At 38.8% G+C, this 23,600-nt stretch overlaps 1 protein-coding gene across 1 annotated transcript in view; it reads left to right on the forward strand.

Annotated features, from left to right (window-relative positions):
- Positions 1-22,465, forward strand: part of ppm1e (protein phosphatase, Mg2+/Mn2+ dependent, 1E) — a 39,468-nt gene extending 17,003 nt beyond the window's left edge. Inside the window, exons 2-7 of the mRNA XM_056737309.1 lie at positions 6,622-6,743; positions 11,167-11,366; positions 13,730-13,918; positions 14,076-14,219; positions 15,202-15,295; positions 17,623-22,465. Coding sequence (XP_056593287.1) covers positions 6,622-6,743; positions 11,167-11,366; positions 13,730-13,918; positions 14,076-14,219; positions 15,202-15,295; positions 17,623-18,551 — 1,678 coding nt within the window. The 3' untranslated portion in view covers positions 18,552-22,465. The remainder of the gene's footprint in view (positions 1-6,621; positions 6,744-11,166; positions 11,367-13,729; positions 13,919-14,075; positions 14,220-15,201; positions 15,296-17,622) is intronic.
- Positions 22,466-23,600: the final 1,135 nt, after the last annotated feature.

The raw sequence follows: 23,600 nt of genomic DNA on the forward strand, positions 1-23,600 counted from the left end.
TATGAAGTGTACTTTTTATTGAAATACTTTTATTTGATTTATTTTTATTGACGGACCATTTACTCTTTGAAGACCTTGAAAAGAAATGTTTGAGTTCTAAGAAAAAGCACAGTTTCCGGTTAACTTGATTTAAAGGTGTGCATTTACATTTAGTCATTTAGCAGACGCTTTTATCCTATAAAATACACTATATTTTATAGTTTAGGGCGCAATAAGCGATATGTCATACAGGAGCAATAATGCAATGGCTAGCAATACAAAGTTACTGGTTTCAACAAAAGCTAGATATTAGTTTACTTTTGAAAATTGTATTAAATCAGAAAAATCAAGGTTCCATCTGTCTATATACACAAAAAGGTATATTCTATTTTGCAATCGAGTCAATAAGCAGGCTAAATGACCATACAGGTTGATATCTAAATGTTTTACTTCAACTGTGGTATTGAAACTGGAAATCCATAAGAATCGAAATCGATAAGCAGGATAGGAATCAGAATCAATAAAATTAAGCCGATTCGTAACATTAATGTTTGAACGGTCTTAACCGAAAATTATTTGCCCTAAAATATCTAAAATACTGCACACCAGTAACTACGGCATTTTTTAACTAAGGGTTAATCCAGGCTGTGAAACCGGGCCTATATGTTATATGATGTATGTTATAAAATATATTTCCCGCTCTTGTTAATACTCATGGATTAATGTTCATGATGGAATTACCGATAAATTACAGATTTTAGGATTTTCTACTTTCCGGCACAGCAGATCCCCCATTAAGAAATCCAATTACAGCCCATGCAATTTTCATTTTTATTCTTTATTTTTGAAGAATGATGTATGAGATGTAATTCATATCCGCTGCCCTGACAGCACCCTTAGGCTTTGGTCAGCTGATGTCTTTAGCTTTAATCTCTTGATGTTTCTACATACCATTTCATTGCTTGTACCCATCTGCCTTTTGCTATATTTAGTATCCAAAACCTTCCTCAATAATCCCATAATTTATGCATCACACAGCAGGTTATGTAGATTATTTTTCGGTTGTTTTTTCAGGAGCATTTAGGGACCCTAGTTAGGTGTCAAGGTAAGAAGGGGTTTGTGTGGTTGTACCGCATGTCAGATCCTGCCCTGGAGTTTCCATTGGCAGGGGTCCGGCCCGGGGTTACAAGCCGCTGTGATTTTTGCCCCACTGCGAAATCGGACATGGAGCAGCCTTGCCAGGGAGAGAAAGTGCCCAGATGGCACTTCAACCATGTCTGTGGACAGTTTGGAGGGCCGATGGCCTACATTCCCACACATGAGCTTCAGTCTGTTTCATCCCGTGTTGTGTTCCAGTTAACACTCATCGTTGAGAACAAACTTTTAAAAGCACCCAAACCCTGTATATTAAAAGAGTTTTTTACCTATAAATGAAAAGTGAATCATCATTATTCACCTTCATGTTGAACACAAAAGAAGATATTTGGAAAAATGTTGGTACCCAAACATTGACTTCCGTTGCATGGACAGGAAATCACTTAAATTAAAAATCACATTTCTTAAAATAGCTTCTTTTGCGTTTCACAGAGAAAGATTCATATACAGGTTTTGAATGACATAAGGGTCATGATGGATCATTTTTTCATTTTTGTGTGAACTATTCCTTTAAATTGTACCAAAGAATTGTGAAGAATTTCGCACAGGAAACAAATAACAACAACTTTGGACATTTATTAATACTTTATTGTATTGTTAATGGAATCCTGCACTTTCTCATAGCAAGGAAAATGATGCTGGAAGAAACACTACAACATTTAGCTTCGTACGCCACATGGCAACACTTTATAAATGGCTGAGAGGAGATGAACCTTATTATATAGCTCTTTATTTAAAGTCTCTATCTGTTACCTGAGATAACGAACGCTTTCTGTGACATCACAAAGCCACCTTTTCCTAGAACATCCGTTTCATTTTCTCTTTTTCCAACTCCTCTTTGTCTTCTCGTCTCATATGTTCTTCCTCTGCATCTCTCTCTCACTTTGTCGGCAAAGGTATGCAAAGCTTTTCAACCTGCGCGACGTCAGCAGGCAGGTCAAAAGCAGCGAGTATGAAAAGTGTGGGTTAGCGAGTTGTGTGGGCGTGATGACGGCATCGCTTCCTCTCTCTCCCTCCCTTCCCGTTGGAAAGCGTGACTCTGAAGTGCTAAACAGAGCAGGAGAGGAATGATGGGAAAAGTGGGGTTTCATTTTGGTCCTTGACCCAGGACAGGCAGTTGTCTTTATTTAGTGCTGTGTGTGTATGGTTGTGGGTGTATGTGTGGGAGTGTGTTAGAGAGAACGAGTAATGGACAAGAAGCAGATAAAGTTGATGTTAATCCTGGATGCTGCTATTAATATCCCTTGAGTTATCACACATAAACACACTAACTTGTCAACCGGCACCCACAAACTCATTTTCACTCACCACTTCACCACTCACACACGCGAACGTACGACAATAAAAGAGCCATATTGATGTAGAACAACGTAAGGGTGTATTAATGATTACGGTATTCAAATTTCTGGATGATGTATCGCATTAACATTCATGGCAGTCTTATTTAACACACAGTTTAGCCTTTGTAATAAATGACTCTTCATTATGATGGCACACCACAATCACGGTTAATGCCCGATCGCTCGACTGAAGTAAATCTCAAAGGAGGAGCTGCGTGTGAAAAGGAAAACCCTCTCTTTCTCACACCACACACAAGTGATGTTGAGCGTTTGAGGGGTCTTACATATTCAAGGACGGTTGGAAGTTAATGCAGGCATAGAAGCCCCCTTGAGAGCTGTGTGTGTGACATGTTTTTGCATAAGTAGGTGTGTTAACATGCGTACCAAACTAGACTGCAGTAAAGAAGAAGAATTCCTCTACCTGTAATACACATTGAAAATATGTCTGTCTTATCTGTTTTATATAAAAAAATATATATTTCTGGTCTTGGATGCTGATTGATCTAAACAGTGTACCAGCTGTACTAAAATGAACATGATCCTTAATAAATTATCTTCCAAATAACATCTGTCATTTCCAGCTTCATCTGTAAAACAGGCTCCGTATCCATTAAAAGACTATTTCTGTTCAGATTTTAGTTGCGTATCCACTGACGTCACTTCGCTCGGTGCTTTAAAATCTGGAGATAAAGAAAGATGTGTATTTTATGTAACTTGGTTGAGAGGACAAAAAAGGCTCTTCGGTAATCCTCATTCCTTTGCATGCGTCTGACAGGCGTCTCTTATTGGATCACTTTAGCTGTGCTGGAGAGCCTCGGCCAATCAGAATACCCCACCTCGGCACCCCCTCCCCCTCAGGTGGTGACGGTTGTATGCGTGCGTTCAGGAGAGGGGACGAGAGAGAGAGAGCTGAGGATTTCTATGAATGGAAATGCGGAGGAGGATCCTAGAATGTGATGGCTATTGGAGTGTCGTTTCTCTCGCTTATTTCTGTCTATATTTATGCGTCCCCTCCTCAGGCCATCGGTTTCTCCCTCATCACCGCTACTCACTGTCACTGTTCGGTCCCTTATCATCATCCCTTATTATAATTATCCTGTCACGATGGACAGTAATACGGTTTGGTCCGATGATACAATTATATTTATACATCGAAACTGTTTGATTGATGGGTGGATAGGTAGGTAGGTAGACAGACAGACAGATTCATACAGATAGATACATAGTTATGGATAGGATGGATAGGAGAAATGTATATGGATAGATATATTAATATAGGTAGAAAGATAGATGTAGATTATAGATATAGATGATAAGTATATTGATAAAGGTAAATGGAAAGATAGATGTAGATGTATAGATGGATGGATGGATACATACATACATGCATAGATTGAATGAAATATAAATACATATAGATATCTATAGGATAGGAAATATAGGATAAATGCTTATGGAAAGGTAAATAGATATAGATGAATAGAAAGATATATGTAGATTATAGATATAGATGGATAAGTATTTAGATAAAGATTGATGTAGATATATAGTTGGATAGGTAGCCGATAGTGATATAAATGGAAATATAGATGGATTGGTATATTTTTACAGATAGATATGAATAGGATAGGTTATATAGGTTAAATGTATATGGATAGGTAAATAGATAGATATAGAATATATATCATGGATATAGGTAGAGCGGTTTATAAATTGTTAGTTATATAGATATATGGATAGGTATATTGATACATATAGATATGATTACTAAATAAATAGATTATAGATATATAGATTGTAAGTTATTTCTGATGAATATGTACTGTCTTTTAAGACTTTATATATCTATATCTCATGTCTCTACTGGATCTTTTCATTTAGAGCAGAGCGTCATTGAGGTGTCCTTCAGAACGCTCCACTTTCCACCTTCCTGTCTGCAGGGCTTGTGCTTGTGTGTGAGCTTGAGATTGCTCTGATTTCCAATATCTAACGTGTTTCCTGGCTTGAGGACTAATGGTGTGTGTTTGCCACACTACAACATCACTCGCCACGGCAACCTGTCGTCATGGCACAGCGTTGTGCAAGGCACTGCTGTCTGGGTTGTCATGGTAACGCAGGAGCCATGTCAGTCAGATGTCAGTGTTATACAGCCTCATGTTGCTATGACCACCAGAGCAGATATCTAAAGCTGTGATGTGAGACCTACACATGCATGTGAATTTTAACATGGCTGCTCATGTAGAGGTCATTTTAATTCAGTCATTATTTTGTAATAAATGACAATGAAGTATCTATTTTTTGTGAATTATTTGTATTCGTGGTTATATTTTGATGAGTTTATTACAAAATTTCACACGTAACAGAATAGGATAAATCCTTTTTGTGTTTATCATGATGTTTCTCTGCATAATACTTTATATGTGTAACCATTCATATTTAAACTTTGTATTTAAATATATTTAACTGTAGTTAATATTATAAACATTTACAATTTCAAAATAATAATAATAATATACACTGTAAAAATTCTGCTTCCTTGAATTTTTAAGTACAAATATTTTAAAGCTTTACAAGTAATTTCAACAATTTAATTTTGACCAAGTATTAAAAAAAATAACTATAAAAATTAAGTTAATTTTTTTTAAGATTTTTACGGCCAATTTAATTGTACTTATATATGTTGCCAGAAACATTCAAAAGAGAAAATGTTTAGATCTTAATTAAATCGAAGACATCGCCCTAGTGACCTCATCATCTGGGTTAATTTATGTAGACCCTTGTTTTTTTTCACCTTTCCATAAAGCATTCCAGACAATCCTTCATAAATAGAGCATGTCATAATAAATGTTTCATGGATTAGGACATCACATTATTGGATAGCTCTGTTATCCGCTCCCATCAGGACACAGCTGAGGCTATTAATTCAACAGAATGTTGGCAAGCGCTCATTAAGCCCTCACAGACACAGGGTGGACGGAAATGGCACATTGACACACTCCAAGACCAAGACACACATGTTTAGATGATTCTAAGGCATATTTATTCACTGAGACCCATTTGTTCTGCTCGCCAGATAATAGTAGCCACTTAGATTTGAGACCCGTTTGTTCTTGTTTTATGGCTTTTTATGGACATAAATTTGAAACAACAAATTCAACATTTTAATATTTTATTGTGTTTTTGATATTTATAGCTTAAGGATTTTGCTAGCTGATTAATAAAAAACAACCAATAGGCATGAAAATAATGCTTAAATATCATAATTCTGATTTAGCTTTAAATCTGTTGAATTTCATTTTGGCTTTGGATACCAATGAGATCGAGGCACTCGCAAATCTTTTCAAAATCATCTTTTTCACTGAAAACGAAATGATTTGCATTGTCTTCTAAAGCAATATGTTATTATACGCAGTCTTCATGACATAATAAAAACTGTCGGATAAAGACACAAGATTTCTAATCTTTATCCTTAAACTCATTGTGAGCTGGTTCATGGGGAGATCCCTGCTCTGTTTGGAAGAGAATCCCACAATCATCTCTTATAAAATCATCTCACTGTATGTGAATGTCAGGCCTTGTCTTTAAGTGCCGACTCTTGATTTCATAATGTGCAGTTGTACTTCTTTTACGTGATCGAGCTTCGAGCAGGGTCTTGGCTCTCACCGCTGTGGAGTGCTGGAGCGGATTTGGGTCATGCTAGTTTTAGAGTGCCTCTTCTCAGTCTCTGAAACCATTAGAACAAAGAGACCTAAAATGTGACTCACATAAGTGGTTACAAAGAAGAAAAGATCACGGTTTAAAGAGTGGAAATAAAATGTAGCTTTACACTTTCGTTCCTCACCTTGTTCTATAAAAATATCTACATTTCGCAAAATGGTTTGATTTTTGCACAAAAGGAATTTGGGGACAATATGTGGGACAATATCAGTGCAAAGCGGTCGTAAAAGAAAACCTTTGACCTGTGCATAATCTTCTTGCCTCCTATTTATAATCGCACAGTTAAAAGACTGCTCTCTCTCCACCATTAAAAATAAAACTGAGGGAAAAATTGAATCTAATACTGACAGTGCTCTTTTGCATAATGCTTCCATGATTTACTGAACAGATGTCTAAACGATTCTCTCTCTCTTCTCTTTCTCTTTTACAGTAATTGCCCCTTCTCCTTGGCTGCAGCCCTGGCCCGTGGTACAGCCGATAGTATCCTTCAAAGCGATCTTTCCATGTACCATCTCAACAAGAGCGTGGATGACGAAACGCAAACGTTGCCACGTGAGTGCTCCGTAAATTTACCACATGGTATAAATGTCAATTTAAAGCACGTGACGTTCAGTACAAATGACTGAAAGTAAATGAAGTCTTAAAGTGTTTCGATTTGCGCAGCCAGGATAGCATAGCTGTGTTGATCGGTCATCCAGACCAGGGGACTAGTGTTTAAAACTTTGTAGATTTGATGCTTAAAGTGTGTGTACTCGCAGTCAAAACTCTGTACTAATCTGTATGACTTACTCTCTTCTGCTGAACTCAAAATAAGATATTTTCAAGATACTTTGTAACCAAACAACATTGCCCCCCATTGACTTCCATTGTATGGACACAAAACCACTGAGACATTTTTTTTATATCTTCTTTTGTGGTCCACTGAAGGAAGAGGCATATACAGGTTTGGAATCACATGAGAGTGAATCATTTTGGTCAACTATCCCCGATGATCATTTCACATTTCTCAGATGTGCTGCTTTTTTACCAAAACAGCCAAACTTCCACCCATTTTCTTCCCTGAAACTTCTAAGCCAGAGGATGAGCTTTGAAGTGACAGTAACTCCAGTGATTGAGATCGATCTTTATTGAAGTTCTGCTATCGTGCAGTGATCACATAATATTTGATCTGAATGTAGGCCATTGCGCACAAATTTATGCCTCCTATTCGACTGCGAATTTAGGTCACTTACTAACTTAACTGTGGCCTGATTTGCTTTCTTATCTTTCTATATTCAAATCAAAATGGCAGAGGAATTTGAAGTGGGAACGTCTGGATATGCGACATGCAGTTTTGGCTGGTGTGGAAAGTGTTCACATCTGCTGTATAGACTTTTAGAGCTTTAACTCAACAAGACTTACTTTTCAATTCAATCTATTTATATAGAGCTTTTTACAATGTGCATTGTTCCAAAGCAGCTTTACAGGAGCAAATCAGAAAAACAGAAAAACACACAAAGGTAAAACACAGAACAGCGCATGGGGTTTATAGAACAAGCAAGATCATTCTAATAAATAATATCTAATAAATAAATAGATGCAGTCTCCCGGTGAGCAAGCCAACACTGCCCTGCTGTGGCGAGGAACCCAAACTCCAATGATGAATAATGGAGAAATAAAAACCCCGGGAGAAACCAGGCTCAGCCGGGAGGGCCAGATCTCTTCTGACATGTCATAGCTGCAGTCAATGACCCCGACCAAAAGGCACCGAGCAAACAACCACTAAGGAGAGGGAGAGCCCACCACCCGCGACCCAGGAAGTCCCACTCGCCGAAACCATGCAGGTCCAACCCAGTCCCACTACGCGATTGACACCAGAAAACAGAGGAACAACCAGGGAAAAACAGTAATGGCATAATGTAACTTTATTCCTCTGTTGTCCGACATCGAACACAAAACAAAACAAAACAAGACAAAACCAGACCCGCACAGCCCCAACAATTGAAACCCCCACAACCAACAAGCCCCCCAGTCCAAACAAACACCCATCCAGCAACCTCCAATCAGGGTCATCAAACTGATGTCATGTGGTGTAAGTTTGCATTAAATACCAAGTATTGTAACTTTAGCATTAATTTGAAAAGTAGTCCATCTTTGCTCTTGGTTGGTTGCTATTTTTCTTGGGTGGTGATGGAATTGCCTGAGATGAAATGGTCAGTCAATCCACAGGCTCTCGCAGGAGGATGGCACGGGATTTTTAGCTGTAGCTGGCGTAATCTCTAGTTGGTGATGAGCATATGACGTTCATCTGAGCCTGGGGGAATCTCTCCCTAACTCGGGATGGGCACCAGAGTTTAGGTGCTACATATGAGAAAGCTCTACCCCCTTTGGTGGATTTAGTTATTCTAGGTGTTATCAAAAGTCCAGAGTTTTGAAATCTTAGAGAGGGTGATGGGTTGTAATGTGATAGAAACTCTGTTAATTAGGTAGGGGCTATTCCGTTTAAGGCTTTATAAGTAATTAGAAGAACTTGAAAATTAATACGATACTTAATGGATAGCTAGTGAAAGGATGATACAATTTGGGTTATGTGATCATTTTTTCTTGACCTGGTTAGAACTAACTGTAGTTTGTTTATTGATGATACACGACAACCACTAAGTAGAGCATTACAATAGTCAAGTCTTGAGTTCACAAATGCTTGAATAAGCTTTTCTGCGTCAGCAACAAATTGAAAATTTTGTAATTTGGCAACATTTCTAGGGTGGAAGAAGGCTGTTTTTGTGACATTTGAGATGTGATTTTTTTATTACAGGTTGCCGTCTAATATAACCCCTGGTCTTTAACTGTATTTGTTGGAGTAACAGTGCAACCTTCAATTTACAGGTTATAATCCGAGACATTCTGTTTACGTGTTTTTGGTGCGATAAGTAATATTTATGTTTTGTTAGAGTTTAAAAGAAGGAAATTAGTGGTCATCCAATGTTTTATATCTTCGATGCACTCTGTCAGTTTGGTTAGCTAGAATAAATCATCTGGTCTTGATGATATATATAGCTGAGGAACATCTGCATAACAGTGGAAGCTAATTCCATGTTTTCTAATAATGTTGCCATGGGGCAGCATGTTTATGTAGAAAAACAAGGGTCCTAAAACCGATCCCTGAGGTAATCCATCATTTACTTCCGTTAGATTTGACGATTTCCCGTTAGAAGGACATATTGATATCTGTCTGATAAGTACGATCTAACCCATTGTAGTGCCTGTCCCTGATTACCGGTATAATTGTGTAAACGATCTAAAAGCATTTTATGGTCTAAAGTATCGAAAGCAGCACTAAGGTCAAGCAGGAATAGGAGTGAGATGTTATCTTTATCAGATTCTATAAGCAGGGCGGGTGTAACTATAACAAGCGCAGTTTCAGTGCTATGATGCGGTCTAAAGCCAGACTGAAATTTTCTGTGCATGTCATTATTTTGTAGGAAAGGGCACAACTGAGTTGACACTACTTTTTCTAGTATTTTAGACAAGTAAGGGAGATTTGAAATCGGTCAATAGCTTCAAAGTTCATTGGGGTCTAAGTTTGTTTTTGATAAGAGGCTGAATGACAGCCAGGTTAAAGGGTCATGGGACTTGGCCTAGATTAATTGATGAGTTGATTATGTTATAAATGTACAAACCTACTCTTTGAGAGACTACAAATATTAGTTGATGTTCAATGGGTCTAGACTGCCACTATATCGTGATTTATCTGATTTATTTTTCACATTATTTCGGTCAAAGTGTTTACGTTTTGAAAAAGCAACTTCACATAGCTTGCTTATCTCAGACACAGTCCTCAGCCAAAGTGAACCCAACCTACATTGAATTTAACCGCTGTCAGGGTGCAAGAACTTCACTTAAGTCTAGGTTTCCTCAGCTAAGACAGTCAACCAAGAATTTCATATAGGATTGGTCGTTTAGACACTACATGACGTGTCCCAGCAGGCAGAAAGTGTGTTCACTGTAAGCGGTAGCAGTGGGAACGCTTGGTTTCGCCCCCTCTGTACGCTGGGCATCAGACAGACGTCTGTCTCAGAGCAAAGGCAGGACATACTGTTCACCAACACAGCCCTGAGATAGCAGATTAAATTTAGACTCCGTGCCCATGGAGACGTAAGAGAGAGAGACAGAGAAACAGAGAGACTGTCTAAAAGGATGAGAAGAGGAAAGAGCTTGTAATGTCTGCCTTTACACCCATCAAACAATTTAAAAGGCATTTTTGTGCGCACAATTCTAAAATACGTCTGTCAAAAGCAGCTGTGGCGTGGAAATAATGGTCTGAAAGGGAAAGAAAATGCTGTCTAGGAAAAATTGTGTAATCATACACAAGCAAAAAACTCCATTAGGCAAATCTGGGACTTACCTGGAGGGTTGGCATCTTACCACAGACACGACTGCATTACACTTAGTTTAATGAGTTTGAAAAACTAATACCGCATGACAACTATATGGAATTGACATTTAAAAAAAACTTTAACAGACACCCAGTGCATTTACACACAAAAAAGCCAGTCTGCGTATCACTTTTAGGAATTATTTAGAAAGGAAAAAACACTGTACAGTTCACAGGTGTGAAGAAAGAGATACTGGCCGCTTTATAGATCGAAGGAACGTCAGCGTTTTCCCACAGAGACCCGAGCTGGAACAATCCCATCATCAGTCACCTTCTCTCCCCCTCTCTCTATCTCTTTCTCAGTTGGCAGATGGCCTCTTTTGCTCACTGTCCTCGATTCTGAATCCCACTTCCACTGCATTTAATCACTCTTCTTTCCAATATGATATTGAAGTCAAATCTGTTTGGCTCACGAACACAAAGCAGGGCGTCTGTTCGTGCACATGGTTGTTGTGACATATGAAACAATGGCCGCTTAGTCACCAGAAATCAACCCAGCTCAGCGTGTTTGCGTTTGCATGTGTAGTGCAACATGTAACATGTTATTTTTGCCCTCAACAGAGATTGATTCGGTGAAGCTTGCGCGGTTGGTCTTTAATAAGCTGTGCGAGACGTGCTGTCACTGGCTTAAGGAGTTCCCATATCGCCGCCGACATTTGCCGTACTACGAGACCTCCATCCATGCCATCAAAAACATGCGCCGCAAGATGGAGGACAAGCATGTGGTCATTCCGGATTTCAACACGCTCTTCAATTTACAGGTATGAATTTGAATGATGTTTTGGGTTTTGCTTCAAGGAAAATCATTTTAATGGGATAGTTTACCCAAAAATGAACATTCTTTTATTTATTCACCCTCATGTCAATCCAAACTTGCAAGACTTGTTTTTTCTGTAGAACACATAAGAAGATATTTTGAAGAATGTCGGTAGCCAAACAACACTGTCCCCCATTGACTTCCATTGTATGGACACAAAACCACAGAGATTTCTCAAAATTTCTTCTTTTGTATTCCACTGAACCAAAAGTCATACATGTTTTGAACTACATGGGATGTTTTGGGTGGGGGTTGAATTATCCCTTTAATTCTATCCACCCTTCAAGCATGTCAGCAAACCCAAAACACTTACGCTCAGTGAGTATATAGATATAGCTCCAACTCGCCGGAAAATTCAAAGACAGCCATCAGATTATAAGCACTAAGTTTGTCAACAACGAGTTATCATTTTTCATAAAAAATTGTTTAATGCCTCAACTGAGCGTTATATTTGTCAAGTTCAGCCTAAACAAGCAGCTTACAAAAACTTGTAGAAACAGACAATGCCTGCGTATCTTGGTAGATTTGGACGCACTAATCCAATCACCGTCATTTTCCATTATAGAACATTTTGATATTATCATCCCTAAAGAGACAGCGTTATAAAATTTCCTTCCTGGTCGTCAGTGTGATTTCCACCGAAAAGCAATAAGTGTACACAGATTTGCTGTCTCATTTCTAGAACTACATGCTGTAGCAGATGAGATGTGTGTTTTTGATATAATGAAAGCAGACAGCGGTGCATACCCGGTCACCGTAGCACGAAATAGACCCAACTGTGGGGAATATTGTGATGGTGGTACGCTTCATCTATACGCTTCTCTCCAACACACTTTACTCGACTCTGAGGCGCTGCTATATCTGCCATGATGCCTACCCCGACAGCTGTTTCGGTGATAGATGCCGGGCTGTTACTGATAGCATTGGAGAGCACTAGCGTCCCTTCGCCTTGGGCGAAAAGAGATCAGAGACCATTGTCGACCATAAATGGACATAATTCATTGCATTAACAGAAAGAGAAAAAACAGAAAAACTTGAAAGCTGTTGTTAAATCTCTGGTCTTCGCTTGCTATTTTATAACTGAAACTTGGCGGCATCAAACGTTAGCTATCGAAGCACTACGGCAGCTCACACAGGACTAAGATGTTGTCACAATTTACCTTCTTTGCCGAAGGAGATTACGTATTTACGAATTTTGCTCTGTAGAGCCGTTTGTCCGTTTAGGGCTACTGTAGAAACAACATGGCGAATTCCATGGAAGGGGACCCACAGTGTATGTAGATAGAAATATATCATTCTAAGGTAATAAAAGCATAACGCTTCATTATTTAAGCTCTTTATAGACCACTGAAGACAGTTATGTATTTTTATATTGCATTTCTGTCTATGGATCTTCAAAAAATGACACATTGGACCTTAAACCTTTAAAAATATTTTAGGTGTAGCTTAATTGCTGGAGCATTATGTTAAACGGCAAAACATATTGACAAAAAATGGAAGATGTATTGGAGTCACTTTGGAGACCAACAATTCAGTCTTGAAAGTTTTCCTGAAGCTCCAGAGTGTTTAGTCACATGACCTTTACAGCTTCACCCATTGGCTCAAATCTTTCCGCGCTCATAAACATATATAGAAGGATGCAGGCAAGCAACTGTCATTGAATTAAATGTGAATGCTAACAAATATCTTCCTCCGGGTATTACAAACCAGCTCGGACAAAAACTAGGGCGCTCTCATTGAAATAACATGTGCTGTATAGACAACTTTGTTGATTATAATGAGAGCAATTTCATTTAGTGTCGGGTGGCTCGGTTGTAGTGTAGAAACAGTGTCACAGTAATGGAAGCTCAGGGATTCGTCCGTAATGAAATCCTTATTTATACAAATGAAAGCTTATCCCATTTGACCAGCCCTGCCGTGGAACTAAGCCATTTAATAATTCTTAAGCTGCTGATAATTAAAACAAGTCGAGAGGGAAACGAACGTTTGATTTGCATATATTTCTCATGTGGAATATTCCATTTAGCAGTGTTGACAGCATTTTATTAAAGAAACAGTTTTGGGATATTTTGACTGCCAGGGGTTTGGCATGTTGTGTTTGCTGTTTCACTGGGGACCGGGAGACGTTTATAGTGATTTATTTCAATTAAGAATGGACTGACGGATGAGATTTTTAGAAGACAATATGCTGTATCTGTAATATTGTGAACATTTTATTTACATTTGTAATAAAAGTAGTCATTTTTTTCACATTACAATGCCTTAGTTGTTGTATGAAACAAATTAACAGAGGGTCTGTGTGTTTAGGACCAGGAGGAGCAGGCGTTTTTTGCCGTGTTTGATGGTCACGGCGGGTTGGATGCTGCCATCTATGCCGCCAACCACCTGCACGTGAACCTGGTCAGACAGGAAATGTTCAATCAGGACCCGATTGAAGCCCTGTGCCACGCCTTCAAAGTGACAGATGAGAGATTTGTACAGAAGGCATCACGTGAGGTGAGTTATTACCCCATAAACAGGGGCAAAGAACTAACACAAGCTACACCACTTTTTGTTGATTTTTATTTTGGTAGCTTGTCTCCTTGTGTTGCATTTGATCAATGCACAATACAAAATGTTCAGTTTTACACAGATTTTTCTTAATGTGAAACAGAAGCTGCGTTGTGGTACCACCGGTGTTGTGACCTTTCTGAGGGGACACACGCTGTATGTTGCCTGGCTTGGAGATTCACAGGTCATGATGGTGAGGAGAGGTCAACCAGTAGAGCTGATGAAACCACACAAACCAGATAGAGAGGTGAGGAAGACTACATGTAAAGCTAATGAGGTTCAAAATGTGTTTTGTGTCATGTGATTTTAGTTTGTACTGTATAACACAGGTTCATTTATTGATATAACAACAAATTTTTGTCCATTGAGATGATTGGTTTTATTGTTAATTGTTTTATTGCCTCACAATTAACTTTAAATGTGTATGGCTTAAAAATGTACTTTATTATAAATGGCACTTGCTTGATTTTATGTTATGTAATGCAATGAAATGTACATACACGTCGAAATACTTTTTGGGGACATAACTTCTGTTTAATAAGTATACTTAAAACTGTTTATTTTATCATACACCAAACAAACTGGTCTCAGATTAGGCCCTTTCATTTAAATGACCACAATTCTTACCTCGTATTTTAGTGCAACACATTCAATCAACAAAAGTCAAGTTACTATTAATCGGTTGTTTAAGATGCATAACATGCTCTCAGGAGTAGAGTGGGGCGCTTTATCTACAGCTGTGGGGATAAAAGGGAATATTCAAAATGGTATCAGCATTTCTAGATGTATTGTGGTCATTCCTGTAAAGTGTCTGTCACTCCTGAGGTTTGATTTTGTTGAAATTCAACAAAGTCGTCAACTAAATTAATGTACAAAAATGACAGTTTGTTGCTTAAAAGTGAACATGAACTTGTTTTCTTTGCAGTATTTGACGTCTGAAGATACAGAGCATATTTTCTGTTATTTTGACCTGTTTCTCTAGTTTTCATTTACTGCAAATAAATGCATGTAGAAACAGTATTGTCAGTTGTTCACAGAATGAAACATAAATGATAATTTTACCTCAACACATACCTATAAATAGTAAATTCAGATAAAATGAAAATAATTCAAATTAACTCAATATTTTCAGCGGCTGTATACTGTATGTACATCACAACAGGGCCATTCAGGCATCTAGATACCACAATTGGTAAATCATTTTTGTTCATTGTTTGTTGTGTGTGTAGGATGAGAAGAAGCGTATCGAGGCTCTGGGTGGCTGTGTGATCTGGTTTGGCACGTGGAGAGTCAATGGAAGCCTGTCAGTGTCGAGAGCTATCGGTGAGGGACCCTTTAAATTATAGTGCATTTTAACTAAATCTGTTAATCAATAAAAATATAATAAATCAAGTGAGACATAATATTCTGATATTTAATGTATTTATGTTTGCTGGAAAACGCCCCCAAATGAAGATAATTGAATGACATTACAATATAGCATTAAATTGATATGATATGAAAAAGGACTGTTTAGGTAACATTTTACTTTTATTAATTGTTGAGATTTTAACATTAGTAAATGCATTAGCATGAGCTAAAAATGTATAATACATTTATGTTTTTATTTTTTAATATTTGTTAACACAAATTAACACAATTTGGTTTTCATCATGAATGCTGTACTGTTTCAAAACGTATTTAATCTGCCCAACAGGTGTACACACCGTACATTTACTTGGTCAATCTGATTTGAGCTTTGATGATTGCACCTCAATCAATTATTAATATAGTGTTCTGATCATTTTAAGTGTGTACATTGACTTCATAAGATTACAGCTTTTAGACTAATGAGCATTGCGGTAATAGCAAAGATTGGCCTCTAGCAAAATCCTCATGCAGTGTTTCCAAAGCTTTGTGCACAGGAAACATTTCTCTCCTTGAATGCTGATAGCTAATCTGTCAGATAATCCCATCAATCAAACATGTATAACCTTGAATTCTCTTGATTCACAAATGGGAGGAGTGTGGCTAATTTTGACCTACATAAGTATAAGCAGCCAGAACATTTCAAGATCATGTCTGGGTCATGTATGAACCGATTTATATTTACAGTATCTCACAGAAGTGAGTACACCCCACACATTTTTGTAAATATATTATTATTTCTTTTCATGTAACAACTCTGAAGAAATTACACTTTGCTACAATGTAAAGCAGTGAGTGTACGGCTTGTATAAAAATTGAAAATTTGCTGTCCCCTCATAATAACTCAACACACAGCCATTAATGTCTAAACCGCTGGCAACAAATGTCAGTTCACCCTTAAAGTGGGCATAACACACAGAGTTTCTACCAATCTCATATTAATCTTTAGTACCTATTGAGTTGTATTGCATACCTTGTATCTTGGAAGAGTATTTAGTTTGATCACATTTGTAAAAGATAGATACAGCTTTACGATTGTTTCCGAAAACATATGTCGCGTGCGGGGTGGAGGGGTAGGCTGAACCAAAGCACATGCGCACCCATTGTCAACAAAACACAGACATCAGTTTTACTCACCGCATGTCCAGCATCTTTTAGCGCTCCATATATACATTTCAAACGATCTACAAATCCAGAATTATATCCCTTATTTTTCAAGCACTGCCTAAATCCTCTTAGGCATGGAGTTCACCAGAGCTTCACAGGTTGGCACTGGAGTCCTCTTCCACTCATCCATGACAAATTCACGGAGCTGGTGGATGTTAGAGACCTTGCTTTACGCACCTCTACCTTCCGTTTGAGGATCCCCACAGACGCTCAAAGGGTTTTGGTCTGGAGACATGCTTGGCCAGTCCATCACATTTACCCTCAGCTTCTTTTGGGGTCGTTATCATGTTGGAATATTGCCCTGAGGCCTGGTCTCCGAATCATGCTCTGCTTCAGTATGTCACAGTACATGTTGGCATTCATGGCTCCCTCAATGAACTCATGCAGCCCCAGACCATGACACTCCAACCACCGTGCACTCCTCACCTGGTTGACGCTTGACACAATCTGAACTAAATAAGTTTATCTTGGTCTCATCAACCACAGGTCATGGTTCCAGTAGTCCATGTCCTTAGTCTGCTGTACACTTTACATTGCAGCAAAGTTACATTTCTTCAGTGTTATGAAAAGATATAATAAAATATTTTCCAAAAATGTGAGGGGTGTGCTCACTTCTGTGAGATACTGTATTTTTTGTACAATTAAAGGTTTTACATTTGCATTTCAAGGCAGCAATTTTCATTGTAATTTAAAAGAAGATTATTTTGATATGCATTGATAGAGCATGGTAGTAATTTAATCTAATGCTTAAAAATGGAAAATCTCAAAATTTGAGTAATAAGAATCTAAAAAGGATCGCTTTTGAGAATAATAAAAATAATGAAGAAAGCAAAAGTAAAATGTTGTCCTGAATAATGTAAAAAAAAAGGGAAATGGATTTTTATTATAGCAAAAAAGCTTAGGCTATAAAATAGGCCTCATTATTATTTTTGTCACTGGATTTATAATCTTTTCTTATTTTTCTGTGTGGTGAAGTGTGACCTTGACAATTCATGACATCTAGATGTTTTTTATTTGTATCTGTATTTTTATTCACTGTATTGACAGATTGACTAATCTTTGTTCTGTATTAACAGGTGACAACGAACACAAGCCCTATATCTGTGGTGATGCAGACTACACCACCTTAAACCTGGACGGGAGCGAAGACTACTTGATCCTGGCCTGCGACGGCTTCTATGACACCATGAATCCGGATGAAGCCGTGCGGGTGGTCAGCGACCACCTGCAGGAGAACAACGGAGACACCGCTATGGTGGCTCACAAGCTAGTGGCCTCGGCCCGAGACGCGGGTTCCAGCGACAACATCACTGTAATCGTGGTGTTCCTCAGGGATCCCCGTCTACCCCCACCCTCAGAAGAACCTGAGGAGGAACCGGAAGAGGAACCTGTAGAAGATACAGGTGAGGAGGAGGAGGGGGTGGAGGCCTTGCAGAGCGAGTTGGTGTGTCAAGATGGAGGAACGGAGAACGGAGGAAAGAATCGGAGCGGCTGGCCACTCCAGCAATGTTCCGCCCCAGCCGACCTGGCTTACGAAGACCGCATGGATTCATTTACGGACAGGACGAGTCTTAGTATGGGGCCGGATATGCAGGTAGAAACTGGATGCTTCAGGTTCCCCTCAAGTCTACCCCCAACGAGAACCATGACGGTGGATGTCATACCCCCTTACGCCGGGGCTGGTGCGGCCTGGCGCCCCTACCAAGAGGATGGCCTCTCTGGGTACAGGCAAAAGCCCCAGCCTAAACCGAGAGTCCCCTCCTACTCGCAGCCCCCCTCCGATGGACAATTGCTGGAGGTTGCAGCGCTCTTCCCCCATGAGGGACGGAGGAAGAGGCGGCTGGAGGTGATGCCGCTAAGGAGGGAATCGCCACGCCTGAGCCGGAGGGCCAGGGAAAGCCACGGCCCTATGAGCTGCTTCCCTAGCGTGCCCTATCCTCTTCGCTCTCCAGAGAGGAAGCCCGGGATAGCCTTTCCTCATGTAACCCACAGCGAAAGGGTCTAATCGATAACTTCCTTGCCCCGTCATACTACCCTTCATAACTAAAACACACTCTTATCACACAACACAGACTGAGGAGTTAACACACACGTTTGGTTTCAAAACCTAGTGAGCTGCCTTTGTAGGCAGCATTTAATACAGGTGGCATAGTTATAAATATGTAGCCAGCAGGGAGCTCACTAGGTTTTGGGACGGAGCCATATACACAAACTGATCATACATTGATGTAATTAAGCCAGCCTATCAGAATCCTTCATCACGCTCAGCCAGCTTCATCCTCATCCACACTTCCTGCTCTTTTTGTGTGTGTATGAATGTGTGCGGAAGATACAAAAGAGTGTTAACGTTATTCTCAAACTGCCTTCACGATGTAGTAACTTCGAATTACTGAATGGCAGAGCTCATAAATTAATAATAATATGTGAGACATGAGGCAGTTCTTGGTTACTGAAGCCATTTGAAATGATTGGATGATGTGAATTCACTAAACGGTTTGTGCCGCAATCTTGTTTAAACCGGCGTTAAATGCAGCGGTGACACAAATAGTGTAGATCATAAGTTAGGCTTATTATAGATTCAACTGTAAGTGAGGCTTATTTTGTATTTGCTTGGGACCGTCAATGTTGAGGTTTTATCGTCCACAAAAAGCTATAAATGGAATTTTGTGTAAATGAGAGGTTTGGGTACACTTTCTATTAATCATGGCAAGAGTTATTCGTCAAATGATAGGGGAGGATGTTTTAAATAGGATATATATTTAGATGTGCATTGTTAAATAAGGCTGCACATTTCTTGCAAATGATGCTAAATATTAATATTAATGCAATTATCCTTGATATACACAGAACATACTTTTTTAGAGCAAACAACTGCTCAATTCTGTTGAGCTCGATTCCATACAGTAACTGCTTGAATCGGGCGCTATAACAACGCTTATGAACCAGGCACATAAAAGGTACTGCGGTTTAGTGAATTCACCCTTTATATTTATCTGTTATTGAACCATTGGATAAAAATAGTTCCGATTGAGTTATTTATTTCTCAGTTTTTGCTTTTCCAAAGATACAAATGCGGAATTGCAAAAATTGTCTATTTTGCATTTTGGGCAGGCATGATTATGACCTAACTGACAGGGTGAGTTAAATAATGATTATGTCATATTATTCATCCTGATGTCGTTCAAAACATTCATATGAATCTGTTGTGTGGAACACAAAATATTTTTTGAGAAATGTCTGTTTTTGTGTCCATACAATGGTAGTCAATGGGGGCCAATGGGGTTTTCGGTTACCAACGTTCTTCAAAATATATTCAAAATAATAAATATATTCTAAATAATCTTCATTGTGTCCTGCAAAAGAAATGCATACAGGTTTGGAATGAAGTGCAAAATATAAATGGTAAAATACTTTTATTTTTAGGTGAACTATTCATTTTAGTGAGTGGCAACCATCATATTTGTTTGTGTTTAGATCACATGTACTGTATGTGCTTAAAATATTTTTTTATTCATCCCTATTGTTTTAACATGTATGACTGGATTAAGTGGCTGCCACATCAAAAGCATTCAAACGTTCAAAATATTTCCGACCACACTTTATTATCCAGAAATAATATACACCATCACAGTTTCTGCCTCCAAAGTCAGAAACTCAGGGGAAGAACCGTTTTAAAGAAATGATTTAGGTTTGTAGATGAACTTCCAGACATATCAGATCAAATTTGCTGTACATACACAGATGCAGTACATATTCTGTATATTTTCCAAATTCAGAACCAAAGATTTAAGTATTTATACGACACTATAGAAAAGTACCAAGTAGTGCAAACACAGCCATCTACAAAGATGTGCTATTGAAACCCATTCTGTCATATTCACAACAAAGATCTTGATAATGATTATTGTTGAACTCCGCTTCATGTTGAATGTTCAGGATCTGCTTGAACAGGAAGTGAAAATGTAGCCCTAAAACGTTGCCTGACGTTGAATAAAGCAGACTGAAGATCTTTATAGTTGTGTTGGAACAGAATAGAGGACATGAATAGGTTAGTTTATGCATTAAAACGTTTGCCTTTATCACATGCCTGTTTTTAAAAGGCCAAAAAGTGGATACATCTGATCTTTACTTGGATCTAGAGATTTTGGAACCATGTTTTTTTTTTTTTGCAGAAATTAGGCACAAACCACTCTTTTTTTTTATGTCAAAAAATATTATCAGAGGATTGACATGTGCCATCAATGCATGCCATTGCATCGCATAAACAGTTTCCTTCACATTTATTTGAGTAGAGGGATGCATAAGGGGTGGGCGGGGCATAAGTGTCACTAGTTTATTGTCATTCACGCGCGTCTCATTTGCTCTCCTGCCAAGTATCTCACTGACACCAGAGTTCAGCTTCACATTATTAAGTTCACCCAAATATTGTGGAAGTATCGGACAGCTGCCCTCAACAGTCCCCTCAGAAAAGGATCTCGAATGTTCTCCTGTTCAGAATGTACATTCAGTTGTTGAATGTAAGCGGATTCATACGAACTTGGACGATCAACGCCCGGTTGCCCGAATGCACGTGCGCAGACTCGCAATCTTCCGTGTGTTATGATATTCTCGGCTCGGTTTGTGTGTGAAGGAATCCGAGCATGTTGAAAATCTATCTTGAATCCAAGATCTGCACGAGGATGACGACAAGATGAAACGGACGATTAGAGATTAATGACTGAGTGCAGCTTTCAGGACACGGACCTTATAAATAAAAGCTGTGCTCTGTGACGTGTGCGCGTAGATTCTGTCACGCCCCCATTCACCTTTACTTTCTTTCACGAGCGTTTACTCCCCACACCCCCTCCACCTCGTACGGGGCACAAATTATATATCGGAAGTGTAGTAAGTGACATATTATATTGTATACATGTGCGTTGAGTGCGTGTAACATTTGGGACGTGTATGTGACGTCTGTCTTATAAATGTGCTATTTTACTCACCACTGATTGCTCAGATGGATACAGAAGCCTGTTACGCTTTTCGAAAACCCCGCCCCTTTTCTCGCCACGCTGAAGGACGTAAAGTAAACTTGAGGGTCCGTCACGTGCGCGCGCTTATTCTCAACGTACAACGTTGCACGGTGAAGAGTGAAGTGCCAACGTCACGGATTGTTTATTTCAAAGGCCGAACTGAGAACAACATTTCTCTGTCTTCGCATATTTTTGAGGCTCGGCCCGCGGTGGACTGACTGTTAGACGGCAGCGTTTTACCAACGTTTTAGCGATAGTCGTAGATCTCGCGTCAAGGGTTCGGTTGACCACGTGACGGTTAAGGCCCTTCTCATTTGCTGTCACTGCTTTTTGTCCACGTACAGTACCGCTCGTTTTCTGCTAGCAATAATAAACTTACGCAAGCCATGTGTGAAGAGAGATCCTACAGGGGGCTCGTCTTCTCTAAAGCAAAGCTGAGTGAGGGTTTAAAGAAACTAGGGGGAGAGTAACTTATCTTAAAAAAGAAACTTATGTTACTGATGAACATCACTGTATTCTATTAAACCTGTGTTGATGAGAAGCGACTGCTGTATTCTTTTCTCTGGTCACTGATACAGCTGTCAGTCAAATGCACGTTATATTTGCCTACAATGTGTCGATATGTCGCCTTAGGGATGTGTATATGGTGATCCTGTCTGTATAAACCTAGCTAAAGTGTTTTTTCTTTATATTTTAATTCAATATATATGATGCTGAGAACATTGTGTGAAAATAAAACATCGACTTATTCAATATTGCCTGAGTATGTCAAAGATTGGAATTAATGTGCCAACTTTCAGTTTTTGTTTCAGACAAATTGTGTCGATAAAATCATCAATTTCAGTATTTGGCTTTCCTGTAGCTCAGTGGTAAGAGCAAGGTTGTGGGTTCCATCCCAGCAGATTACAAATACCTATGTAAAATGTATAGTATAAAGCAATGTATGTCGCTTTGGATAAAAGCGTGCGTAAATAATCATTTAGTACTTGGAGAATCTCAAAATCTATCATATCATGTTCATCATCGTTATGGACTACTTTGATGCTCAAAGTCAAGATGATGCAAATTTAGGTTGGATTTCACAGACAGGATCACATATGTGCTTTAACGTAAATAGAAAAAAAATATTGAGCCAAAATAGAAAAAGAAATCTGGATGAAACTTCAAGGTTAATTGTAATCTTTCTGAAATCTGATTGGTTGAATGGAATGATGTCCCAGGATCAACTATGATGTTCATCTCTCACTTGGAATAATGTCAGGCCTGATTTTGGAGGAGCGAGCTTCCCCTTTATCGAAAAAGAAAAAAGCACTTTTCTGCTGCAAATGTCCCCAGATTTGAAAGCCTTGGGAACCAAAACAAAGAACAGACTTTAAACATTTTCGAAAGACTAAAAAACTTTTTCATGCATTTTGACTTACTACCCCAATCTTGATGCTTTTTTTGCCCTAAGGGGAAATCTGTTGCAACACCAGCTTTAATTTGACTTGTTGGCATCTATTTCTGTAAATTGCCTGTACCTCCAAAACAAGTTTAAGACACATTAATGTGTGTGTACAGTTCCCGATGCCATTTTACACAAGACCTAGTTGTGACCCCTAAAACTCAGAGCCAGGAGCCATAATTATAGTCTCCTGCCTCCAGCTGTCATAATCTGGCAATAACACAGGAGTATTTAATTAAACAAGCTGCTTTTTAATCAAACTACGTGCACTTCCTGTGGCGACTGCAGAATGCGGCCGTGTACACGTGACGTTGCCTTTTCGGGTGGTTTAATTTTAGTCCACCATGTGTCTTGGCAGAGATCAAATTAAGATTACAGGAAGATTAAGGATTACGAAAGACCGGATGCTTTTCTTCCTGTCATTGTTTTTAGTCATTAGGAAGAATGTGCATGGCTTCATTACAGTAAAAGAGTAGTAATCATGTTTTTGACCGACTGATAACTATTTGTATTACCAATTTTATGACCAAAATGTATACACACATCATGGCTAGACTTTTGGGAAATAACACTCACATAATAAAAATATAAATATCAT

Source organism: Triplophysa dalaica, chromosome 22 (assembly GCF_015846415.1).
Source record: "Triplophysa dalaica isolate WHDGS20190420 chromosome 22, ASM1584641v1, whole genome shotgun sequence".
Lineage (NCBI taxonomy): Eukaryota > Metazoa > Chordata > Actinopteri > Cypriniformes > Nemacheilidae > Triplophysa > Triplophysa dalaica.